The sequence below is a fragment of the Apaloderma vittatum genome, unplaced genomic scaffold, assembly GCF_000703405.1.
Source record: "Apaloderma vittatum isolate BGI_N311 unplaced genomic scaffold, ASM70340v1 scaffold16942, whole genome shotgun sequence".
NCBI lineage: Eukaryota > Metazoa > Chordata > Aves > Trogoniformes > Trogonidae > Apaloderma > Apaloderma vittatum.
The window spans coordinates 22131-47275 of NW_009702033.1; the positions used below are offsets into that span (position 1 = coordinate 22131).

Genomic DNA, 25145 nt, shown 5'->3' on the forward strand with positions numbered 1-25145 from the left:
CCCACCCCCCAAAAAACCCACCCTGTTCGATTCAAGTATCAGGGGAAAATGCAAGAACTTTAAGGGACCATAATCTTACAGTGTTAAATTACTGACATTTTTTTAAAGAAAATGAGAAGGAATCATTATACGCAACGTATTTGTACAGACTAAATATTTTTGAAGCAAATACGAATTGTTAAGTTTCTCTTAAAACACGGAATAATAAAGGAAGCTTAAAAATAAGAACCAACAACAATGAAAATGCAAAACTAACTTTGACAGTCACGGTTGATAAACTGGTAGGTTTTCAAGAGGCTATTGAACAAGACAGCTGAATGTCTAAAGAAAGAGAGTAAGCAGTCCTGCAAATTGAAAAGGTTTGTTGCGTGGCTGTTTGCACACATACCACACAGGATGAAACAGAATATATTAAGCTAAAGTAGTGTAATATTCAACGAAAAAGACTACACACTGTATTTTATCTTTAGCTTAAGGTTTCTTGGTGTATTGTTCTAATTTTTATGAAAACAAGGTTCCAAGTAATAATCAAACATGTTTACCTTTCAAGAGGGCCACCAAATTTCTTGTAACTCTTGATAAACCTAGTAACAGAAAATAATTTTGCTGTTTAAATGTATGCTTAACTAAGTACATTAGTTTTAAAACTGTATTAATACAGTTATTAATCTTAGTATAATGCTATATGCAAAAAAGAAAGGAAAAAAAAGGTAAGACAGTAGGGCAGCTTAGTATACCCAGAAAATGCAACGAGTTTTCTTGTTTTAAGAACTGATGTAAATAAAACAATAGAAAGTACAATTTATGTCAGAAAGTGCTTTACTAATTTCACAAGACAGAAGATTCAGCAGCTGGATGTGTCTAATAATAAAAATTTATGTAGATTTACAGTAAATAGAGGTTTCAGACATTATGTTATGCCATATAGTAAAAGAAGCAATCTGCAACAAGCGATCTGAAGATTTTGGAAAATAAGACATGAAGGATACTCTCTGTAGGAATGTGTAAGAGATGGAAAGAAAATGGAGACACCTGGGATAGAAAGGAAATTAAATAATTAAAAAAAAATCCTCAACAATTAAGGCCTCAAATTGCTAGTGCAAGCACAAGAACAGCCTTGAAAAAAGTGCAACTTTCTGTGTTGTTAGACAAAATAAAAAGGCTAAAAGGATTAGTTATTTCTGTAACCAGAAATATTTTGAAAGCTTTACAGCATTTTAGAGAAACATGCACAGTTAAATCTGGGTAGCAAAATGGCACTCACAAGCCCAGAAAAGTTAAAACTAAACAATTCCTCCTCTTCCTACCAAAAAAGATATAACAATTTAGCATCAAACATTGAAGGATCTGGTGTAGAAGATTCAAATTCATTCTGTTCCTGCTCTGGCAGGGGGATTGGACTAGATGATCTTTCGAGGTCCCATCCAAACCCTAGCATATTGTGATATTGTAAATAGGATTTTATATTTTTTTAGCTTAAAAAAGCACAACATAACATTAATTCACAGTGTCAAGAAGTTTAAAAAAACCCCAAAACACTCCAATTTCTGCAGTTGTCACTAGAAAGATTTACATATTCTCTCAGCAGTAGTTTTTAGATAAAAGGATGGGAAGAAGACTGTGCTTGTATATTAAAAGTTCATCCACCTTAACAACTGGATTTTAAATCAGTGTCAAACATCTTCTTGTCCCTTTACATATGCATGCCCCCCCCATATCTTACCGCCTGATCTCTGCATCACTAAATCCTTTAATATTTTCTCGAGGAATAGTTCGTGGTCTTCCACGTTTTTTCGGCCGTTTTCTTTCTGAGATGGAGTCACTATCAGATCCAGAGTATCTTCTGCTCCTACTGCGCCTCCCTTCACTTCCATTAAAACTCACCTGGAATTTCAAAATAAGTAGTTCAAAGCTACGTGATCAACAAACTTAGGTTTTACCTAGCCTGTAAAAAAGTGTTCAGAAAAGGAAAAAAACCAAACCACAACACCAAAACCCAAAACCCAGGGACAATACTCAATGAACAAACTACACCAACAGCAACATACAAGTACAAGTCAGTCAAACGAAAAGACACCTGTTTTGCACAGTTTCTCATCCTCGGGAGCATGTATATTTCTTCAAGTTCTTTCTGTCTTTCCTCCTCTTCTATTCTTCGCCGCTGGACTTCCGGAATGATTTCTTCCCAGTTTCTTGAATTTCGTTCTGGTTCCAACTCAATATCATCTTCGTCCATATTGGAAAAGTTGGCCACCTTGTATATCAGAATATATGTATTTTCATCAAGGAAATACATGACTTCACTTGAAAAGGACTGAGCAACTAACATCTCAGGAAAACAAAATCCTCGATAGCGTATTTTATGCATTTATCTATTTCATGTATTCATACATATATGCTATTGTTTTATAACATACTTAAAATCTACACATACAAAATCCTTCAAGAAAGAGTCTCTAATGAAAGTAGTTTTATTCATTTACAGAACACAGACTCCACGCAACATGGGCCAGGATGAGAGAAGTTGAGATCTTTTTCTTGTTTTAAAAATTAATAGAGATGCATAATGAAAGCCCTCTCTGACAGCTGTATGATTGTTTAACTTCCTTCAAATTAATGCTAGCAACATTTGAATGCCTGAGTTAATATGAAACCGTAACAAACTAAAATTAACCAAACATTAATGCACTGTAGAAATCAAAATGTTGCAAACAAATAATCAGCAGGAGACCTATTTAATAATCCATTGATCTCAACAAATACCTTACACTCTGCATTTTTTTTTGCACCCAGATTATAACTGGTAACAGCTAAAACACCTGTCATTCAAGTTTACTCTATGGCTAAAAGCTGATTCTGGTAGTCACTGACTAAGAAATGGAAACTTTCTATTTTGCATTCAATGAAACTACAGCTGCTTAACAACAAAGGCAGCAAAAACCTCCAGAAAACTACTTATAATTCTAATCATTAACTCACAAATATCGCTTATTAGCAAAATAGCTCATGTATTTTTAAATGTTTATACTAATGGTAAATATCCTGTACAGGTGAAAAGATATTTTATTAGAAAGAGACATGGTCAACTTACTGAGGCATCTATTTCCTACAAAAGAGGACACTGATAGGTACAGAAAAGAAAAATTGTACCATTTATGAAGAAAAGTGTAATTAAGGCAGGAGGGAGGGCGCAGAGCAATACCTTGAATTGTGAAAGCAACTCGTCTCCTACAGTTAATGGACCTGGCTCATTTTCCCGAGTTTCAGCCCTCTTCAGGATTTCATCTATATCCATTTCCTAAAAAAGAGTTTCACTTTAAAATTAAGAAAATTCATATGTATTTTCAGTTATTTTGTCTAGCTCAGAAACACTACTTACCTGGGGCTCCTGCTCTTCCCCTTCAGGTTCCTTAAAAAGTTCCTCAGCACCGAACTTCAAAATCGCTGATAACTCCTCTTTATTAAAAGGTGTTGAGCTGAAATAAAGCATGTTTCCAGAAAAACATTTTACCATAGTAACCTGAAAAATTTCTCTATGATGAATCAATTAAACTTTCTTCTTATTGATAAATAAAACTATATACATATATTTTATATGCAAATAAAAATCTACAGAGACAACGCATATTGCATCTTTACTTCTTTAATCTTATTTTGCATTTCATTAACCAAGTGAAATAACTTGCATTTTTACTTACTTGTCAAAAATACGTAAGGGTACATTGGCAACAAAATAAATAAAAAATATACCTTGAAGGAGTAGAGCCTGTATGTAGTACAGTTTTCCCTGTAGTGTCCATTCTCTGAATCACTAAATGATCTAACACCATCTTCTTCTTGGCTCTTTCAAGAATATCTTCTTCTACTGATCCTTTTGTGACTAGTCGATAAATATTAACCTATATATATTTTTTTTAAAAAAAAAGTGAGCAACAAAAAGGAGAAATCTCAGTCTTCACTATGCACCTCCCAAATTTATTGACTGTTTTAAAACATGAAAGACTAGTTCAATCATATTACCATACACTTTACATAAGCATTCTAAAAAACCAGACAGAAATAAACTCTTACACCTGTCTTTTTTTAAACTTCAGTGATTGGGCACAAGCACTGCCATAGGCAAAAATGGCTTATTTCCAACTATTACTTTACGTCTTCTTCTGCAAGAAAGAAACCTGAAGAGAACTAAGAAATATTTAACGAATGTGGAACAGACAAGCATGAAACTCTTCTCCCTCTGCCACCATACACCAGAGCAGCCATATTATCTCCCTATATAGGGAGATTTTTAAAAAGTTAAATGAGCATTACTAACATCTTCACATACATGCAGCTAATACTAGTTATTCTCAAAAATACATGAAGACTGAATGATGCAGACAGAGTGGAAAACTGTACAGAACCCTTCTTCAGGTTTGGAGCTTAAAGCTACATCTCTGTACCTGTTTCTTCTGTCCAATTCTATGTGCTCTAGCCTGTGCTTGCAGATCATTCTGTGGATTCCAGTCAGAATCAAATATAACTACAGTGTCAGCAGATGCCAAGTTGATACCTAATCCTCCAGCTCTGGTAGACAGTAAAAAGCAGAAGTCCTGAAATCATAAAATAAGAAATAGTTCTAAATACAATAGCTCTAATGTTCTAAAGGAATGAATAAGATATTTGTTTATGTGGTCTGTGGTGCAGACTACAAAATCACACACTACCAGTTTGATAAAGAAGCTTAACTATATGATTCTATGATTCTATAGAACAGTTAACTATAAAGCAAACATTGAGATCAAAGGAAGATTATCACCAACCAAAAAAACCCAACCAACCAAAGGACTGGTGAAAAAGTACAAAAATCCTACTGTTAAAGTTTTGTATGTTACAAAGTCCCTCTTCCACACCCCTTGCCCCAAGTCGTGGAACACTAAGCAGCCACGCCAGAGCAGGGAAGACACTTGAGCATACAGGTAACTGGTTAAGAGACAGGAAGCAAGAGTGCAAGAGTCTTCTGCCAGGTGCAATGCTGCTCAACATATTCATGAACAGTATGATAACAGGGTAAGCAACGAGGTGACAAAGCCTGTAGATGATACAGAGTTATGACTTTGGAGACAACTATGAAGGACTGCAGGAGGACATGTGACAGAACAATATATGACACTCAAGATAAAACAGGTTAAAAAAAATAATAATCCCAGTTTATCAGCTATTACTCAGGCTCCCCAGGGAGTGGCCATGGCACCAAGCCTCTCGGAGGTCAAGAAATATCTCAAAGATGCTTTTAGTCATAGCATTTGTTGTATATTGTGCTGCGAGTAGTGGGGAGTAAGATTCAATCACCTCTATGGGTCCCTTCCAACTTGAGAGCTTCTATGAAACAGGAAACTGTTACACTCAGGAATGAGTCCTGAGAACTGTGCTAACCCTTAGCTCAGTAATAGCCAAAAGCCACAGAGAATCATAAAATAGAATCATAATTACTCAGGTTGGAAAAGACCTTCAAAATCATCAAGTCCAAGCATTAACATGGCAATTCCAGGTCAACCACTTAACCATGTCACTAAGCACCTCATTCACAAGTCTTTCATAATACCTGCAGGGATGGTGACTCAACCGCTTCCTTGGGTAGTCATTTCTAATGCTTAACAACCCTTTCAGTGAAGAAATTTTTCCTAATACACAATTTCCTCTTGTACTATTGCTTGTTACTTAGCAAAAGAGACCAACACCCACCTCGCTACAACCTCCTTTCAGGTAGCTGCAGAGAGCAATAAGGACTCCACTCAGCCTTCATTTTCCCCAGGCTAAACAACCCCAGTTCCCTCAGGTGCTCCTCATAACACTTGTTCTCATAACCTTTCACCAGCTTCATTGCCTCGCTTTGGACGGACTCCAGTACACCAGTGCCTTTTTTGTCGTAGGCGACCCAAAACTGAACACAGGATTTGAGGTGCAGCCCCACTAGTGCCAAGTATAGGGGCACAATCTCTGCCCTGGTCCTCCTGGCCACACTATTCCTGATACAGGCCAGGATGCCATTGGCCTTCTTGGCCACCTGGGCACAGTGCTGGCTCACGTTCAGTCGGCTGCCCAGCAACATCCCCAGGTCCTTTTCTGTGGTGCAAATGTAGCGTTTCATGGGGTTGTTTTGACCAAAGTGCAAGATGCAGCACTTGGCCTTGTTGAACCTCTTGCCTTGGCCCATTGATCCAGTCTGTCCAGATCCCTCTGAAGAGTGTTCCTACTCCCAAGCAGATCAATGCTCCCACACAGTTTTGTTTCATCCCCATCCTGATTAGATCAGCGACAGATATTAAATAGAACTGGCCCCAACACTGAGCCCTGGGGGACACTGCCTATGACTAGCCTTCAACTGGATTTAACTCATTCACTGCCACTCTTTGGGTCTGGGCATCCAGTCAGTTTTACATCCAGGAAAAAGTGTACATGTGTCCAAGCCATGAGCAGCCAGTTTCTCCGGGAGAATGCTGTGGGAAACAGTGTCAAAGGCTTTAGTAAAAGTGCAGGTAGACAACACCAATAGCCTTTCCCTCATCCACTAAGCAGGTCACCTTGTCGCAGGAGGAGATCAAGCTAGTCAAGTACGACTTGCTTTTCATAAACTCATCCCGACTGGGCATGATCTCCTGCTTTTCTCCATATGCCTCATGATGGCAATTCAAGATAATCAGGTCCATAGTGTTGCCCAGCACTGAGGTCAAACTGACAGGCCTACAGTTCCCCAGATGCTACTTCTAGCCCTTCTTGTTTATGGGCATCACAGTTGCAAATATCCAGTCCACTGGGACCTCTCCAGTTAGCCTTAATGGCTGATAAATGATGAATGACTGGTGAGCACTTCCACCAGACTCTTCAGTGCCCTTGGATGGATCCCATCTGGCCCCACAGAGTTTTGTCTAAGTGGAACAACAGGTCGCTAACTGCTTCTCCCCTTGGTATACAGGGGCCTCATTCTGTTCCCTGTCCTGTTCTGAATTTTTAGGAAAGAAATAAAAAAGTAAAACTGAGAACATAATTTTCTTGCTGCACAAATACAGAGTTTGCCTCCATTTTTACAATGCTTTAAGTTTAAACGCCTCTTCATTTTCAAAAATGTACAGCGTACCTGCAACAATTTCTATGCTAGAAATCAGAAATAGAATTAACTTCTGTATTTAACAAATATCTGAAGTTTATGTTACAGAGGTAAGTCCTCCTCCCTCCATCAAAGCAGAAACAAGATCAGCAGCTAACTGATAAATGCTAACGTCCAATTACTGAGTTAAAAACCAACCAACAACCAAAAAAATAACCACAAACAAACAAAAACCCAATAAAAAGCAAACCAAATCTGCAGTGCACAATAAAAGATAAAAGCTGATCAAAGGTATCAAATGACTTGCATATTATGAATGCTACATAAGTTACAATCTTCCAACTCAGAAATGAAAGAACTTGTAACAGACACGTATATATTCACAGGTTGAAGATAAAAAAAAGCCAGATTTGAAACAATTAAAGATCATTGTTCATGCAAAGATATACAGTTAGTGTTGTCCACTGCCAAAGGATATTTTTAATGCTAACTACTTATGTAAGATTAATGCTCTGGTAAACACTGTTAGGTTAAGTTCTACGCAGAAACAAAGCTGAAGTTAAATTTCTGCTGTGTTTACATAGTAATTAAAATTACTTTGATACAGAGTTTTAGGAAAAAAAACCCTATGGTTATGCAACTGATTAAATACTATTTTCATAAATTACATGTTTTCTACTTAACCTCTTAAGAGAAAAAAAATAGCAGATGCAAACCTTAGTCTAAGCAATAACAATTATTTTTAACCTTACTGATATACTCATTGCTTTTGTCAGCCTTCATTTTTTGCACAATGTTTTTTTGTGTTTCTTGTGTTGTATTATATTTCTAAGGAAAAGAACCCCATACCTCTGATCCTTCTGCGTTAAAATGATCCAGTGCTTGTTTCCTCAATTCCCCTTTTATTGATCCATCAAGTCTCTAAAGAGATTGAATACTACAGTTGAAAAGAAATTCTTATAATACATTCAAAATCACAGCAACTTGAATTCTCAACTGCCAAAACTCTTGTGTGAAGGGAAAAAAAAAAACCAATTCACACTTCATACAATTTCTTAATTCATCTGTTTCATTTCAAAGTACTATTTAGCATATAGCAACTATCAGTCTTTCCAGAAAAAGAATACATTTTCTTGTATCTTTTCTTAAGCAAAGTGGTAAACATCACATAACCAAAAAACAGCTGAGGTTGGAAGGGCCTCTGGAGGTCATCTTGTCTAACTCCCCTACTCAAGTGGGAACAGCTAAAGTAGATTGCCCCAAGACATGTCCAGGTGGCTTTTGAATGTCAGGGTATGGAGATTACATAACCTCTGCTGCACAATTTGTTCCAGTCCTCTGTCACTCTCAGAATAGAGAGAAAGATTTTCTTATATTCAAGACGAAAGCTTTTTTGGATCCTACCACCAAGATTCTTACCTGAAACGGAAACTGACGATACTTTAGATATTCTGCTAGGATGTCCAGCATCCTCACCATCTGTGAGAAAATCAGAACTCTGTTGCCACGTTCTCGCAGACGAATCAGTAGCTTGTCAAGAAGTATCAGTTTCCCGCTGCTACGAATTAAATGCTACAAAACCCAACAAACACATATTACAATTTCATGTCAGCACTAATAAACACTGCAGTTGGTCAGACGTTCATGTTAAGTTTGATTTTCTATTGCTGCAGGAATAAAAAAAAAAGGCAAATTCTGACATTCCTTAAAAATTTTATCATTTAAAACATGCATTTAATATATAGTCTCCTAGAACTAAAAAAAAAAAAAAAAAAAAATCAAACCCAAAACTACCAAATTCATGTGACCGTAAGACATCATTGCTATATAAATGTACTAGTATGCTGCATTAACTGAACATGAAAGTTTACTCTGATTTCAGTTTAGCTCACTCTAACTGAAATCAACAATATTACTAACACACATTTTTAACGGAAATGCATTATTTGGTTTCCCCTCTAAAAGTTGTAACTTAAGCCTATATATTACATGTTTTGATGAAATGTTAAAAATTTGAGCAGTTAGGATGTAGGCCCAAGCTCTTTTCTGCCAAGTAAAAAATAAAATTCAGTAACTAATGAAGTGCAAGATTGAGTTTCACTTCCCATATTTTGAAAATAAATGGGTACTGCTACTTAATCCTCTAAATATTTTTATACAAAGCCTATCAATCAAGTTTCCCAGGCAAGATACAAAGTGAGAGGAATCTTCTTTGTGGTGCCTAACAGTGTAACCCAACTAAAGTCTGTTAAGCGTTCCCAGCTCCCTTTGGAATAACTCGAATGGAAACTCAAGCAAACGTGGAATTTAATGTTGAAAATGTTAGGCCTCTCTATGTGAAGACACTGGGGATAGAATTTTGGGGATTGCTATATTTTTAATAACTAATAACTTTGAGAATGCATTTAAATTATCAACTTGAAAGCTTACAGAAAAAAACAAACCACACAATCATGTTCAGATACATGTACGTGCATATAAACTGCATGTACAAGTCTTATCTGTTGCTGTGCTTCTCATCACTTTTAGTAAAAATATTAGTTAACTTTAGGAAAAAAAAAGAAACAAACAGATTAAAACAGATTATCTTTGCTAGTGATGATAATTGTTTTCATCTGTCACAACTACAATAACAAAATCAGATTGAGCTTTGGCTGTTATCTTTCATTTCCTTTCACTTTGGTTGTTTGCAGGCATGCAAAATCAGTACTCGAATATAAAGAAAGCTTTAAAAGCATTCTGTAGATCACATTCTGCTATCACATATTGCTGCTATAACCATGTCAGTCACATGCATTTCTAATCACACCACATTTACCTGCTTACCCGATTTACTTTACTTAGGTTGAAAATATGTCTCAAGTTTATTTTGCATGAAAACACTAACCAATTTCAAACTACTTCCTTTTTACTTTTTAATTAAAATCAGGGATATTTTATTCAATCAATCATCTGCCATTTATCCAGTTCCAATCAAGAAATCAAAATCAATTCACTTACCTGTAAAGCCCAGGATGCGCATTTTCCAGATAAGCTATTTTTTTCATAATGTACTTCAATAAGAATTACTAAACTGCTAGAGCACTATAAAACTGTGCAAACATTACAGATGTAAAACAGAACGTTTTTTATTTTTAATTAAAAAAGTGAAATTACCTGTAAGGCCTCCTGTTTATTATAGAATTCATTATCATCTGGTGGTTTAATGAGGTAGCAATGGTTACAACACTTCTTGAGCTCCATCATGATGTTCAAAAAGCCTGAGGTACTGCCTTTTGAACCTTTACTGAGGGCTTTATAATTCCTTGTTAAAATCCACCTATAAGATGTACAATATAAGTAATTTGTAATGATATGTGGAAATAAGACAGATGTAAGCTCTCAAAATATAAACAAGCTAAAGAAAAAAGCCAAATCCCTGAAGAACATACAAATATGCTATCAGGGAGGGTTAGAGTCTTATGAGGCTTTTGGTAGTAGCAGAGGGGAGGGCTCTAGGGGATGATTCTTTCGAAACTTTCAGAGCCTTCCCCAGCTCCAGGTGAAAAGTCAGACCCGCCTCTGCACAAGGCCAGAGGATCAAGATATTTAAGAGGGGGAATCTCAAGTTCAAATTGCTTTACAAAAACTTATACTTCAGTAAATTGCATGTAGAAGTATCGTTACAACAGCACAACTTAAAAAGTGTCATTACTTGTAGTATTGCTTCTGCAACGCACTCATTTCCATCCTCAGAATTTGCTCAACTTTAGCAGGTAAAGACTTCTCTACATCTTTTTTAACTCTTCTCAGCAGAAATGGTTCAAGCTCCTTGTGAAGACTTGCATAACCATACTCCCTCCCTTTACCATGCTCCTCTTCAAAATCTTCCCAGGAGGAGAACCTTCAAAATAATAAAGAGTAAGTGCAAAATAATGACAATACTGTGAATGATCTGAAGACGCAAAATTCAAGAAGCAAGATAACACAAAGACAGAATGGATATAAATACATCACAAAAGCACGCACACATTTAGATTTCTTTCCCACTTTCTCTGTTTCATTTATTTATCCAATTTCTAAACTTCCACCTCACAAGAAATTCCAAATACTTTGCCTGTAAATATGAATTTTTTCAAAAAACATTTACACAATGAAAACTACCAAGGTTTTTTTTTCCCCAGAGGAAATTCAACTGTTTTCTTTTTCTGCAAGGATACTCATCTAGATGGTTGTAGAAATTCCATTACTACATGAAGTGCAGCATGAAAAAACAGCTGCACGGCTGGAGCATGTGCAAGAGAACAAGAGATTACTCAATGCAGCTTGTATGGTCTAGCTGAATCATAAGTATCCTGTGTGCTAACAGACCAGCCGAACAGGCTTTATCATCAAATGAAGAACAGGTACTACATCCCTAGACACAGAGGCTTTGCCTGTAAAAGTTTCTGAAGTAGTTCAATCCGAAGCTCAAAGTAAATGGAGTTATAGTGCTTGACATTTACAAGATGTCTGACAAGAACATGGGTTCTGATACAAGCATTAATTTACCCTAGGTATAAATAGAGGTCAGTACAAAACAAGGTCAATACAGTAAGCTTACTGTATGCAAACCCTGTGAGAAAAACAGTTGACTGAACTACAGGATATGGGGCATCTTGGTGCAAATTTTCCTTAATAGTAACACAGAGAAGATTCCAACCTACCTCCCTAGAGTAAATCCATGCAGATTTCCTCTTAGATCAATATGAAGCCTTTTTTCCAGGTTCTTATCTCATACATCAAACTACCAATTTTATGGACTGCTAATATGTAGAAAGGTGACAAATGCTACCAGAATTACCTCTCAGGAGTAGCATGAAAAAAATATATGCATCTTCTTTATGAAGAATATTTAAACTATCTTTTAGTATGATTCTCTACCTCTACCGATTCCCAAGTCAGTACACTACTTCACAATAATAAACTTGACCAAAAAATATTAAGAAGAATCATGTAAAACTCCTCCTTACTTTTCTGGCATGATGAAGTGCAACAAAGACCAAAGCTCTTTGAGGGAGTTTTGTAGAGGGGTTCCAGTAATAAGAAGACGATGGTTAGACTTAAAGTCTATTAAAGTCTTGTACAGAAGAGAGTCATCATTTTTCAAACGATGAGCTTCGTCAACTCCTATGAACGCCCAATTCAGACCACCAAGGAATGACTTAAAGAAACAGAGGAACGGGGGAACATTATACAAATAAACACATTGCACAGTTTCCCACATTTTATAATCATGCTATAAACATCATCACTTCTTGGTTTATTGTAATAAGACATGGATAGCTAAATGTTTTTACTACTTATTATGACTTTTACATTTGCTAGATTCAATGAAAGGTTGTGCAAGCATCTGAAAAAAGTATACACCAAGTTCATAAGGAATAAGTCTGACCCACATCAGTTTTCAGAGGACAGAAAAAAAGAAAAACAAAAAAAAAAAAACTATTGACCTCCTCCTTCTTAATTAAAAGAATTAACTGAAAACATTCTGCTTCTTGACTATCTATAAAAATTTCCATATACTATTGGAAGGATTAACAATAACTCTGTGCACTACCACTACAGAGACAGTATTAATACATGTAGACACATTACTGTTGGCACAGTAATGAAGAAAAACAATACGAAATCTCAGAGTCCTGTACCATGTTTATGGCTAGGGGCTGAGTTCTTTTTCAGTTTCTTGACAGTAGCTTGCAGAGAAGTAGAGTTTTTGAGGATGGGAGAAATTAATTACTGTAATGTGAACACCAAGCAAAGTGGAGAAAAAGAAGTCTCACCCACTTAACAAAATGGAAAAAGTCTGAAAGCTTTACCACACATACAGAAAACCTAGAGGTGCTTAATAAAAAGAAACCACACATTAAAAAAAAGCTAAGTAATGCTAATCACATATAATCTCTACCTTCCAAAGCAAAAGCTGTCCCAGTCTCCATAAACTTAATGGTCCATAAACCAGATATATATGCAAGCATAAAGGGTGCTCTACACTGGAGAAGTTGTTTTTATCTCCCTGAAAAAGTGTGTTTACCTTATCCTTCAGCAGAATTTCGTATGTTGTTAGAAGTATGTTAAATTTTAATCGTTTTGTTTGTGGATGCATCCATTCATGCGTTCTTATCTACAAAAAGAACCAAGATAAAAAGGTCTTGTTGATTGGCATCAATTTAAGTACTGCAGCAATATCTAATGACATACAATATAATCAAAACTCAAAAGCATATTAACACGCACAAGACTGAATTTCCAACCTAAGCCCTCCAAAAATAATTTGTTCTGAATAAACAGGAAAGAATTTCTACAAATTTTTTTTACCTGAATAGGTTAGATTACTAATATTCAGAAAACACACTAAGAAAACAAACAAACAAACAAACAACCTGGCTTGCTTAAGTATTCATTTTTACTGTATCTGCCTAAATAATCAAATAGCAGAAGATAATTTGTTTTCAAGTGCAAAACTAAATTTTTAATCCTATTTGTTATTAAGGCAGAAAAAAATCTTTCACATACATTTATATGACATCAAAATCTTAAGCTTTTAACTTGCATATTAAATGCAGTGTTTCAGTAAGTGCTAATCTCCAAGATTTTGTTTAGGATGGAGCAAATAGTCTTGTTTATCTACAAGCCTTTCCAATGATAAAGAGAAATACTTACCATATTTCTGCTAGTTATATCTCCTAAGTAAACTACAGCATTCATCTGAGGAGCCCAAGTTTGAATCTCTCTTTGCCATGAAGTCAAGGTAGAGAGTGGCACGACCAGCAAGAAAGGCCCGTAGAGTTGATGCTCGTGAAACAGGTAATTCAGAAAAGAAATTGTTTGTATTGTTTTACCCAAACCCATTTCATCTGCAAGAATGCAGCTATTCCCTCTAAAAAATAAAAAAGAAAATATTGAGGTGGTAAAGAAAAGGAGACTGATTGGACAAGAAGAAATTACTGTCTTTAGAACATAAAACCCACTCATACAGGTTTTCAAGATTTTGCAACTAAACACCTTGAAAAAGTTTATTTCCATTGCTTTTTCATAAAAACAATTTCCAACACTCCCTCTCCTCCACTCAATACTTGAATTAAAAAAATTAACAGAACGCTTGCAAGTATTCCTGATGAATCTGATTTTAAAAGATGTTGACATTTCAGAAGAGTTTGCTTTGAGTTTTCTGCCTTTACTGGTTTAGGTTTCTTTGATTTTTTAAAAATATGACTTACCCTTACAGAAAATTAAAAGCAAAGCAATGGAGCTTAGCTGCTTTTTGAGAACAGCCATAAAATGCTTTGGTACTTCTTAAAGCAAACCCACTCCCCTCAGACCTCTACTTTGAGCTTACTGTATGAAATCCTCCACATTAAAAAAAAAAATACAGAAAAATCTAATTCAAAGTTTTACAAATACTTAAAATTTACAAAGACAAAACCTCATTTCAGGCTATACTTACTTGCACCATGAGTGAGCAAGCCAATTCAATCCATTTAACTGATAATCTCTTAACTCTAAACTTTCATGTCCTCCAATGTAAGATGGTTGCTTTTTCAGTGCAACAAACCTTGGCCTTTGTTTCAGAACCTGACAAAAGCAAATTGATCATCAGTTCTACTACTGACTGAAGTTACTAAAATGTGTTCTTACAGAAAAGAATTGTACTAGGGATCTACTGGGTCACTAAGTCTAGTCTTTAACCACTGACAAAAAGTAGACCACATGAAAACACCAAGCAATTTGCAAATTGAACTTAGTTTGCTGATCTAAATTTCACAATAGGAGTGATATTAACTCACTCCAAGTTTACTTTTTAAATAAACTACAATACTAAACAAGCCCAGCTTTCAGTGGCAGTAAAAACACAAGAAACTCCTATGTACGAAAAACAGTCACCTTCAAATCCCTTTCTCAGTCAACTCATTACTGCGGAGCATGACAAACAGCTTGGAATATTTCTTTGGTCAGCTGAGGTCAGCTGTACTGTCTGTGTTGCCTCTTAGCCTTTTGTTCACCTCCAGCCCACTTGGGGCAGGGAGGGCACAGCAAGTAATAGAGAAGGCCAGTGCAAGCACTGTCCAGTAACACCCAAACACAAACGTGTTACCAACACCACTTAGGTCACAAATCTAAAACCTGGGCTGTACAGGCTGCTTTGAAAAAAATTAACTCCATCCCAGTCAGACCCAGTATGACCGATTACAAATCCACTGCAAATTACATACTTACCTTGCAGTCCTTAAAGGGAGTGGTCTTGGACTGATTTCTGCTAAAGTACTCATCAATACGTGCCTGGAACTTCTTGGCAATGAGCGCACCATCTTCCCAGCTACATTCTGAATAAGGCAGACCCTGCCACTTACAATAGTAGTCTGGATAACCAGCTGCTGATTTCTGATTTGAATGAGCTGGAAAAATGCACCAGAGATATCTGATCAGCATTTTACTTATGTATCTTATGAAAACATATGAAAAATTTTAAGTAATAAGACAACCTAGGCTAACTTCATAGCACAGATATTAAGTCATCTTTTCTCTTTAAGTTTTGTTTTGGATTAAAAAGCTAGTGACATTCATATTCTAAATTTCTTAACTACAAATGCAACATGTAAGTAGTAAACATACAGAATTTTCAACACTGTTTTCTGTCCACAAGTTTGTTACATACCAATTATTCTTTCCACTATCTGATACTGTTTATGTAGATCATCTGTAAGCTCCTGCTGGCAGTTATAATATTCCACATCTTCCGGAGAAGCATTTTTCAGCCTGTAATGGGAATTAATTTACAGAAGTTATTACACTATATAGTTCTAAACCCAAGAAAAATTGGCAACTCTAAAGCTCTGAATGTAAACATTACAGATATGTTGCTCAGAGAGCTTCTTTGAAGGGACTACTTAAAAATTCTTACTACAAAATTGTTGCTTTTGGCCTAAATACCTCACCATTAACGACTGAAAATGCTTATCAAGAGACAAAACTCCTAGAGCTACAGGTGATACTAGTCATGCACCTAATTCAGAACAATAAGTAGTGTACTTTTACAGAGTATTTTCACGGAATGCTATTCAGGATGACTCACTCTATAACAATCCATCTTACGATTAAGTTGCTAAAAACCCCACCAGTATTCAACTATTATATTAAATACATTAATAAAACTGAACATCAAAAAAGTGACTTTAAAATGCATGGATTTCTTCAGGCTTTTGTTCTCAGACTCAAGTTTGAGTCAAGAAAACTGAATTCTTCAAAGTAATCTGAAAAGGCCAATTCAACAAGAAAACATTAATCTCTGCAGCAACTCCTGAAGTATTATATTATAAGAAAATTCATAAAAGGTACAATTTCTTATTTTTAAACACCACCCATCTTATTAAAACTTTTATAACACACACACTAAAATGACGTTCAGAAGGAATATATTAAAAGAGACTTTAATTTATAAAGTTTTTGTCTTCCTGTTGCACAGACAATTGAAATTACACCCTTAAAAAGAGGTAACAGGTGTCAGAAACACAGAACATCTACACTGTTACAAAGTATTGTGGAAGTCTATACAAAAATATTCACCATCGTTTTGTTTCTTGATCTTTTTTCTTATAGTTGTCCAGTTTCTTCATCCCTTTAACATTTTGTTGCTTCAGTGTTTCCTCAGTTTCCCAAGTGTTATGGATGTGCGACCAGCCTTTCCATTTAATAAGATACTGTATTTCTCCAGGCTCCTTTGACTTCTCAAATCCAGCATTTGGGTCACCATCTGCCTCAACTGCATAGATGGTGGTTGCAGCACCAGTGGCTGAGAAAGAAATGACATCATAAGCCTTAGGCTGTGCATTGTCGTAAAGTAACCAGTAAGAAATGTACTGTAGAAAACAATTAATGGAAGTTTTATACAGGTACATACTAGACTAGTATCTACAGCTTGCCTCATTACTGTTATCTGAGAAATTCTGACGTAGGTATGTTAACACACACACAAGTAGTCAAAAGAGAATCAGAGAACCAAAACTTCTGCACCCAACCTACAGCATCTTTTCTCTCCTCATGAAAGTTTCCTTTGCATTCCCAGTTTTTAAAGTGATCACCAGGGAATATGCCACTAACACTAATGCGCTATGCTAATTTGCAGACTCAAACACATAAACAGACCTGCTAAGAGTTCACATGCAAGTGCACCTCTGAAACTTTAGATGCATTTTCTATTCATTCTACACATTGCACTGTACTGAGACAATTTGTACGGCAATAACTGAAATCATAACCTCAGTGGTTCAGCTTTGCCAACACCATCTTTCAGGGCTTGGGTCACTCTTTAGCTTTCCTATCTAGTTCACTTTCTCCACTCCACTGTACATAATTTATACTGATTAAGTACCACTAATCTGCACAAACAGTGGCGTAACAATACCGTGTGCACTTATGCAAAACAGAGTTATCTTCCACTTCATTTTTATATTCTACTGGGTTTGTCCGGCCTGATTTCAGTGGCGGGGGGGCTGTAAGGGTGGCTTCTGCAAGAAGCTGCTAGAAGCTTCCCCAGGTCTGACAGAGCCAATGCCAGTCGGCTTCAAAGATGGACCCAGCGCTGGCCAAGGCTGAGCCTGGCAGTAGTGACAGGAGAGGAACACCTCTGTGAAAACATAGTTAAGACACAAAAAAGAACCATGCCACAACAGCTGGCAGAGAGACAGAGGAGTGAGAATATGTGAAGACACCAAGGTCAGTAAAGAAGGGTGGGGGAGGATGTGCTCCAGGGCACCAGAGCAGAGATTCCCCTGGGTTGTGGTGAAGACCACAGTGAGGCAGGCTGTCCCCCTGCAGCCCATGTAGGTGATGGGGTTTAGGTGTCTCCCTGCAGCCCGGGGAGAGCCCCACGCTTTAGTGGGTGGATTCCTGAAGGGGGCTGTGACCCTGTGGGAAGTCCGTGCTGGAGCAGGTTGCTGCCAGAACCTGTAGCCCGTAGCAGAGAAAGATGCCCACGCTGGAGCAGGTTGGCTGGCGGGACTTTTGTGACGCCATGGGGGACTCGTGCTAGAGCAGTTTCCCCCGCAGGACTGCACCTCAGACACACGCTGGGGCAAACTGCCCCTCACGAGGGGACTCATGTTGGAGAAGTGTGTGTGTGAAGATTGTCTCCCATGAGAGGGACCCCAAAATGGCCCAGGGGAGGAGTGAGGAGTCCTCCTCCAGAGGAAGAAGCAGCACTAGAAATGACATCGGATGAACTGACTGTAACCCCCACTCCCTGTCCCCCTGTGCCACTCGAGGGGAGGAGGTGGATAAACTGGGATTGATGTTAAGCCCAGAGAGAAGGGAAGGATGGAGGAAGGTGTTATTTTTCATGAGGGTTTTCTATTTCTCACTACTCTGATTTGTTCTTTTAATAAATTTAACTGATTTCCCCAAAATCGACTCTGTTTTGCCCGGGACAGTAGATGCAGGTGATTTCCCTGTCCTTATCTCAAACCATGGGCCCTTCAATAATATTTTCTCCCCGTGTCTAGCAGAGAAGGGGGGGTGAGAGAGCAGTTGTGTGGGCACCTGGCCGTTGGCCAGGGTTAAGCCACAACAGTATGCCACCTGTCTACTTTTACTTTGCAACACTTAAAAGGGATCTTTAAAAGTAACATTCTTACAAATGTGAAAATAATATTCATCTTTATGAATATCACAAAGCAAGAAGTAATTTTAAAATTATTGCTCCTTATAACCTCCATAGCTCTGTGACCTACAGCTGACATCATCTGCTGAAGTTGCACCACAATGAATTCCAGGACACGGACAAAAAAAAAACCCAAATACCTCCTTTTCGGCCAACTCGACTATCCATGAACTTCTCTATAGTTTCAAATTCATCTTCTTCAGTTTGTGGGACATCTTCTCCACAAACTTCCAGCAAATCATCAGAATCTGTCTTGGTTTCTTCGGCTTCTTTGTAACTAATATTGACCGTTGCCTGGCGACGAGATCCTCTCTTATCATAATCATCATCATCATCCTCTTCCTCCTCCTCTGATGAATCAAGTTGCCTCTTTTTCTGTCCTGCACTCTTTTTCCCACTTTTGGTCTTAATTCTTGAAGACAATAAGGTGTGACACAACAATGTTTCAATAGGGACAACTATAAATCTTCTGTATAGCTTTCTGAATACATTTATTTCATGAATGCTCAGTTATTCCACTTACAGCTACAGTAAATGAGAAAAGATACTAACTAGAAAGCATTAGTATACCAGCACCTTACGTAGCTTTTTTAAAAATACATATTTTTTAATATGCATTAGCATTTCCTTTTTTTATGTAGAGTAGTAGCAAATATTCAGTTGGTTAATATAAAAAGCACCAGAGTATCCAAATGCATGACTTCTCACCTGCTTGGAGGTTTCCGGCTTTTGACCTTGTTTTTGGGTTCATAGTCAGACTCACTCTCTTCACAACTGCTCTTCTCCCTATCTTCCTCTGATTCAGAATCGGAACCAGTTGCCGATACTGACCCTGATCCCGACATTTGCCAGTCTTCACTGTACATAATGAAAGATCAAAGAGTAACTTAAACTGTGGGCTTGTTTTTTTAAAAAAAAAGAAGCTATTCATCTACACAGGGCATCTGCTGTAATTTCAACATACTTCATAGCAATAAAGTCGTGTAACAGTAATTTCAGCTGATGAGACAGAAAACTGTCATCAATGAATAATGGATAATTAAAAAAGGCCAAATGCCTCAAAGGGACTAAGTTTTCTGTAATCAAAAGCTAAACTTAAAATCCAAAATAAAACAAAAATCTAGATTTCTCTGTAAGGTTCAGCATGAAGAAACGAGCTAATGTGACATTAAGAAGCCAAAGCACTTAACGAGTCTAACTGGAAAGAAACATATTTACCAGAATTTACACATGCTAAAACCATAAACCTCTTCTTTAAGAGTCCCAAATTGTCTTACGTCTATGGTCCCTGTGGCTCACGTGTAGAATTAAAAACTCTTTCATGGGAATCAAAAAAATAGAGGCAGATTTCAGAAGCATCCAGAAAATCTTGAACTGCATTATGGCTCCCGAAAGCTCGCACAGAGTCCCAAATCAGTGCTTTAAAACCAGGCAACATACTTTAAAACACTTGTGACTGAGCAACAGGATGTCTTTGTTTCTACCTAACTGAGATCATCTACTCTGTAACAGGAAAAACATACCCACTGATGCTGTTTCAAACTCTGAATTCATACAAATTTAATCTTAATAGCTTAATGCAAAAGAAAGAAAGAAAAAAAAGTCTGATATGCATTAATGAAATATTGCTAAATCTTTACATTAAAATCAGGTTTAGGTTACTTGACCAAAGTGCTAGGCCAGTAGGAGTGTTCATCAAAGCTGGAATACTACCAACAAGTATTATCCTTACATTTCGAATCAGGAGCCCAAAGAACCAGCAGTGCTTTGACCCCTCTCTTCCTGTCTGCCAGGACTTTGGGTCCTGGAGGAAACTACATTCTCAGTGTTCCATTCTCATTGTGACCCATGACAAATACTATGATGTCTACTGCACAGACAGCACATGGCCAGTGGTACAGAATATTTCATTAAAATACTTTTTCTGAAAACAGTAAGTTAGAAGAATAGTAACAAACCCATGATCTGTGTTTATTGAGAAATACAGAAAACTGACACAAGTCATCATCTTCTAAGACTTGATCATGTATCAGGTTATTTGTTGAGAAATCTCCAACCTGCATATCCGATAATAACTGCAGACATACTTATTCAGAAAAGCCATAGGACAAGAATTCAAGCACTGGATATGTGAAGTGATTTGGTTATGGATTCTTAAACTTAAACATCCTTCCTGTAATGGGAGTATGCTATTAGATGTCAATAAATTCTTGAATAACAAAACAGTAACACCTCATTACTAGGAAAGTACCATTTTGCTAGTTAGCACTTCTGCCTCCTTGTTTGTTTTTTTTTTTACACTACCATTTCTTAAAGATATTATACTGGCAACCCTGAACACTGAGATGACTCATGTATTCTAATAAAAACAGTTCAATTTTTACACACCATTTACAAAAAATACAGGTTTATAAAAAATACCATTTATAAAAATGCAGCCCCTCTCTGCCACAACAATGTATAATCTTTTCCATACTTTTTGATGGATCATTTAGAAGTTTATTTTCCATCAAAATTCTTTGTTAGTCAACAAAGCTAATTACTACAGGAACTATACTAAAGACTTGTAAATACATTTGAGGGGAAAAAACCCACACCATAAAACACCAAACAAAAAAATTTGGCATTAGCTAAGGAGTGCTGACTTAACCTACTTAGTAGTTTCAGATTTCTACAAGATTTTTTAGGGAGGGCCTTCAGCTCAAAAATAAACTGCAATGAAGTATTTTAAAAGTAAAAGCCCAAATAAGTGTCCTCGAACCATACTGTACTCTTTTGCTCAGAAATTAATGCTATATAGATGCTCCTTTTAGAGTTTTACATATTTTACATATTCCAAAATGTTTATCAAAACTGGAAATGCAAGATCAAGATGAATCAAAAAGGTAACTTAAGCATTTCAAGAGAGGAGGAATGAAGTATGAATTTGGGGCATGTCACTATGGAAAAAAAATTAGGTGATATTCTTAAGAAAAATATATCTTACTCTTTATGGTTTTTCTTCTTGGTTTCACTGGATGAGTCATCTGCAGAATCTTCACTACTTGATGATTCCTGCAGATGAAGAAAAAAACACAAATCATTATCAGAAAAGGAACTAAGTACTCATAGCACTAAAAAGACAATCAGTTACCACTTTCAAATTGGAGGCCTGCTATTCACGTTTTACCCTCTTCATCTCCCACAGTGTAGCTGTTAATGCAGAATGAGATAAAGGCAGCTACTGTATTTCTATTCATCATCTACAAACACATTGTGCCAGCCCAGCTCTAGAGAATATCACCAAAAAAAAAAAGTTTTTAAAAAATAATAAAATCATTGTGTCTACATAAAAACAGAGTCATGGTTTCAGAAGTCTCAAGTTAATTAAGATGACGGTTTTATCAAAAATCCTAATGAAGTCTCCTAACCTCAGGAGCTTTCTCATCTTCCATATTCCTTCACACCTAAACACCAGCTTAAGAAAATTTTGAAAACAGAATATTTCTTCTTTCTCTACATTCAAAGAAAAAAAAGGACTCCTCTTAAAATGAGATTTTCTTAAACTCAATCTGTGCTTATCTTGAAAAAAATCTTTCAGACAGGACATTGCAGCAGCTATAAGGTAATGTTTTAACAATAGGTGGTTAAGCTCTGCATTTCCGTTTTAATGCTGTGCTGCTGAACATAAAAAACTAGAAATATATCCAAAGGAGTGCTACTACACTGTGTAGTTTTTGTAACAAATGAGAAAAAAAACGTGCTTTATAAATAAATTCCATTTCATTATCCTTTAAAGATGTTCCTACTGCACAAAGTCAACACCTGTTTAGCCTAAAATCTAGGGTTTAAAATACCTAGAGTACAGATGTCATTCTTGAAGGACAAGAGTTCTTTAGTATCTACTGTTAAAAAATCTGCAACAATGTAGTTTTCTACTCTATAAGAATTTTTGAAGCCCACAGCACCTACCTTTATACATAAATAAGTTGAAAAAAAACCTTTCAGCATTTTTAACTGTCTTTACAACACTCAAGCAGCCCAAAGTACAATTCAGGTCAGTACTATGTGACTTGAAAATGCTGTCCATATATCTACTTAAAAATACCACATAATATAGGCTGCTATGACTGGCACAATTCACTTGAAAACAAGTAATGAGAGATATTTTTACATTTCCTTATAAAAATGTCCGTTATTTGAATGTTACTTTTAATCACACTTAAGAGAAATTTAAATTATGTTACTCACCTCTTCTGAACCACTGTCTGATGAAGTGACCTTTTGTTGTTGCTGCTGTTTCTTGAGCACTGCTGATCTTTGCACAGCAAGTATACTTGGACTAGACTTCCAAAACTGAACAGGAATGGAGATGAAAGAGTCAGTTAAATACATTCAAAGCATAGCACATGCATCACTATTAAAACAGATCTTAATTCTACAAATTAACAAAATTCACAACAAAATATTGTACACACTAATAATACGAGATATCTTTTTAAAGTAGCAAGATTGCTGCAGAGCAGAATGTTACACAATAACTGCCAGGATAATTTCTCCATCACATTTAACAAGGGTTGTGCAGGTTTTGTTACGGTAGAACATGTAAAGTACATTTTTAAACTGATTAATCTTTTCAGACCACTTAGCTGATACATACTTGTTTCATACAGTAATACCTAAGTACACAAACAAAAATTTAACACAGAACCCTCAACAGTCTCCAACTGTTAACTAATATATGACTGCCTTTCATAAACATTTATGTTTATGAAATCCATGTCCCAATGAAGTCCATGTAACTCAAGAAAGTGTAGGTAGTTTTGGCCCACTGAATTTAAGAGATTTCCAAATACTACTTTTTCTGAATTTAGCTGACTTACTGAAGAAGAAAACCAAGTGCATACAAGCTTGAAATTTTAACACAAAATGCTTCTGCATGATGAAATTTAGGTAAGCATTTAACTCAAAATACTTGCAAATATAAGAATTTAAAAGCATCACTTCAGGTAGTTATCCATGAGAAACTCAGCCCAGTGTTTAAGACAAGACATGCATTCACTAACACAACTAAGTTAAATTCTAATTTAAAAAACTATCTTTTTTTTAAATTAAAACTGCTATGCAAACTGACTGCACAGAAAGGTTTTTTTAATTTATTTTTTGCCCGACAAAATGCTCATTTATCTGTTTTGTTTACCTCAGATCCATCAACTTTGGGCAGTTTAGCTTCAATTTGTTTCTTCTCTCTAGAGGTGTCAGACTCCGATTCTGACTGAGTGCCTGACTCTGAACCAGAGTCAGAGTCACTGCTGCCTGACTGACTGCTGCTTCCATCACTACTGCTTCCAGAGCTTGAACCAGATCCAGAACCTGATGCTGACCCGGAATCATCATCAGATCGGCTGCAATGAGAAGTTAGTAGGATATTACACAATTGCCAAGGTAACTGGATTAAAAGAAAAAACGTTGCCTTAGCTTCACCTACGAATTGTTACATATAGACCAGACAAATGGGTAGCACACAAATGCACACAGTCATTTAAATAAGTTAGTAAGAATAAAACAAGGTACTTTGAGTAAGTAAGTGAAGAACAGAAACAAGCTGTATCTCTGATTCTACAGAGCTGACCCAAAGCACTGTAACAAAATTCTGCATATCAATAAAGTTCAAAATAAAAAAGAAGTAAGAATTTGGAGTGTAATCAGATACTCTTTGCGAAGCCTAACAGGGGTAAGATAAAGAAAGAACATTCAAATTATTAGAGAGTCAAACAAGGGAAACAAAAGTGGCAGAAATCTTTCTTACCCATGCAAACTTTCCACCTCCAGCCTCTCCAAAATACTTAGTTCCAAACTCCATATATACATACATACACAACAGTTAGGACTACTCTAAAAAGACCTGCCCAACTAAAATACAAAAGATTGCTTTCAATCACAGTAGTATGAACCAGCAGTATCCCTTGAAAAAAAGCTATGTAGATCATGTTTTTCTCTTAAAATAACAGCAGCAAAATTCCCCAGAGAACTCTGAATTTGTCACTAATGGTATGACTTGTGCCAAGGCACTTTGCGTGGCATGTACTTGAGCTGCCAGACTATACTTGCATATTCATTTTACACCATATTTAACATACTTAGAAAGCACAATAATTATTTATTTTATGACCATCCAAAAAACTCAGAAACATTTGGTTTCCTACCACAACTCTGTGAAGTAACAAAGTTAACACTTTAATAAGATTTCTCATTAGGTCAATACTACCATATTTCAAAGATACCACGAGAAAAAACTTCAAAATCACACTACCATGGAGAAAATAATTTCAAATTATGTACACATTGATTGCAAACACTTAAAAACCAGTAAACATGCTGCTCAAACTGAAAATTATAAAAATC

At 36.4% G+C, this 25145-nt stretch overlaps 1 protein-coding gene across 1 annotated transcript in view; it reads right to left on the reverse strand.

Moving 5' to 3' along the window:
• The window catches only part of CHD1 (chromodomain helicase DNA binding protein 1), a gene marked incomplete at its 5' end in the record, with an annotated part of 36690 nt that extends 12545 nt beyond the window's left edge, over window positions 1-24145 (reverse strand). The window contains 23 exons of the mRNA XM_009879385.1: window positions 543-584; window positions 1724-1884; window positions 2078-2254; window positions 3203-3298; window positions 3380-3476; window positions 3751-3899; window positions 4443-4592; window positions 7937-8008; window positions 8507-8659; window positions 10244-10406; window positions 10782-10970; window positions 12079-12269; window positions 13140-13229; window positions 13769-13985; window positions 14553-14680; window positions 15323-15501; window positions 15762-15862; window positions 16670-16895; window positions 18902-19173; window positions 19470-19619; window positions 21748-21815; window positions 22992-23096; window positions 23941-24145. Coding sequence (XP_009877687.1) covers window positions 543-584; window positions 1724-1884; window positions 2078-2254; window positions 3203-3298; window positions 3380-3476; window positions 3751-3899; window positions 4443-4592; window positions 7937-8008; window positions 8507-8659; window positions 10244-10406; window positions 10782-10970; window positions 12079-12269; window positions 13140-13229; window positions 13769-13985; window positions 14553-14680; window positions 15323-15501; window positions 15762-15862; window positions 16670-16895; window positions 18902-19173; window positions 19470-19619; window positions 21748-21815; window positions 22992-23096; window positions 23941-24145 — 3381 coding nt within the window. The remainder of the gene's footprint in view (window positions 1-542; window positions 585-1723; window positions 1885-2077; window positions 2255-3202; window positions 3299-3379; window positions 3477-3750; window positions 3900-4442; window positions 4593-7936; window positions 8009-8506; window positions 8660-10243; window positions 10407-10781; window positions 10971-12078; window positions 12270-13139; window positions 13230-13768; window positions 13986-14552; window positions 14681-15322; window positions 15502-15761; window positions 15863-16669; window positions 16896-18901; window positions 19174-19469; window positions 19620-21747; window positions 21816-22991; window positions 23097-23940) is intronic.
• Between the last annotated feature and the right edge of the window lie 1000 nt (window positions 24146-25145).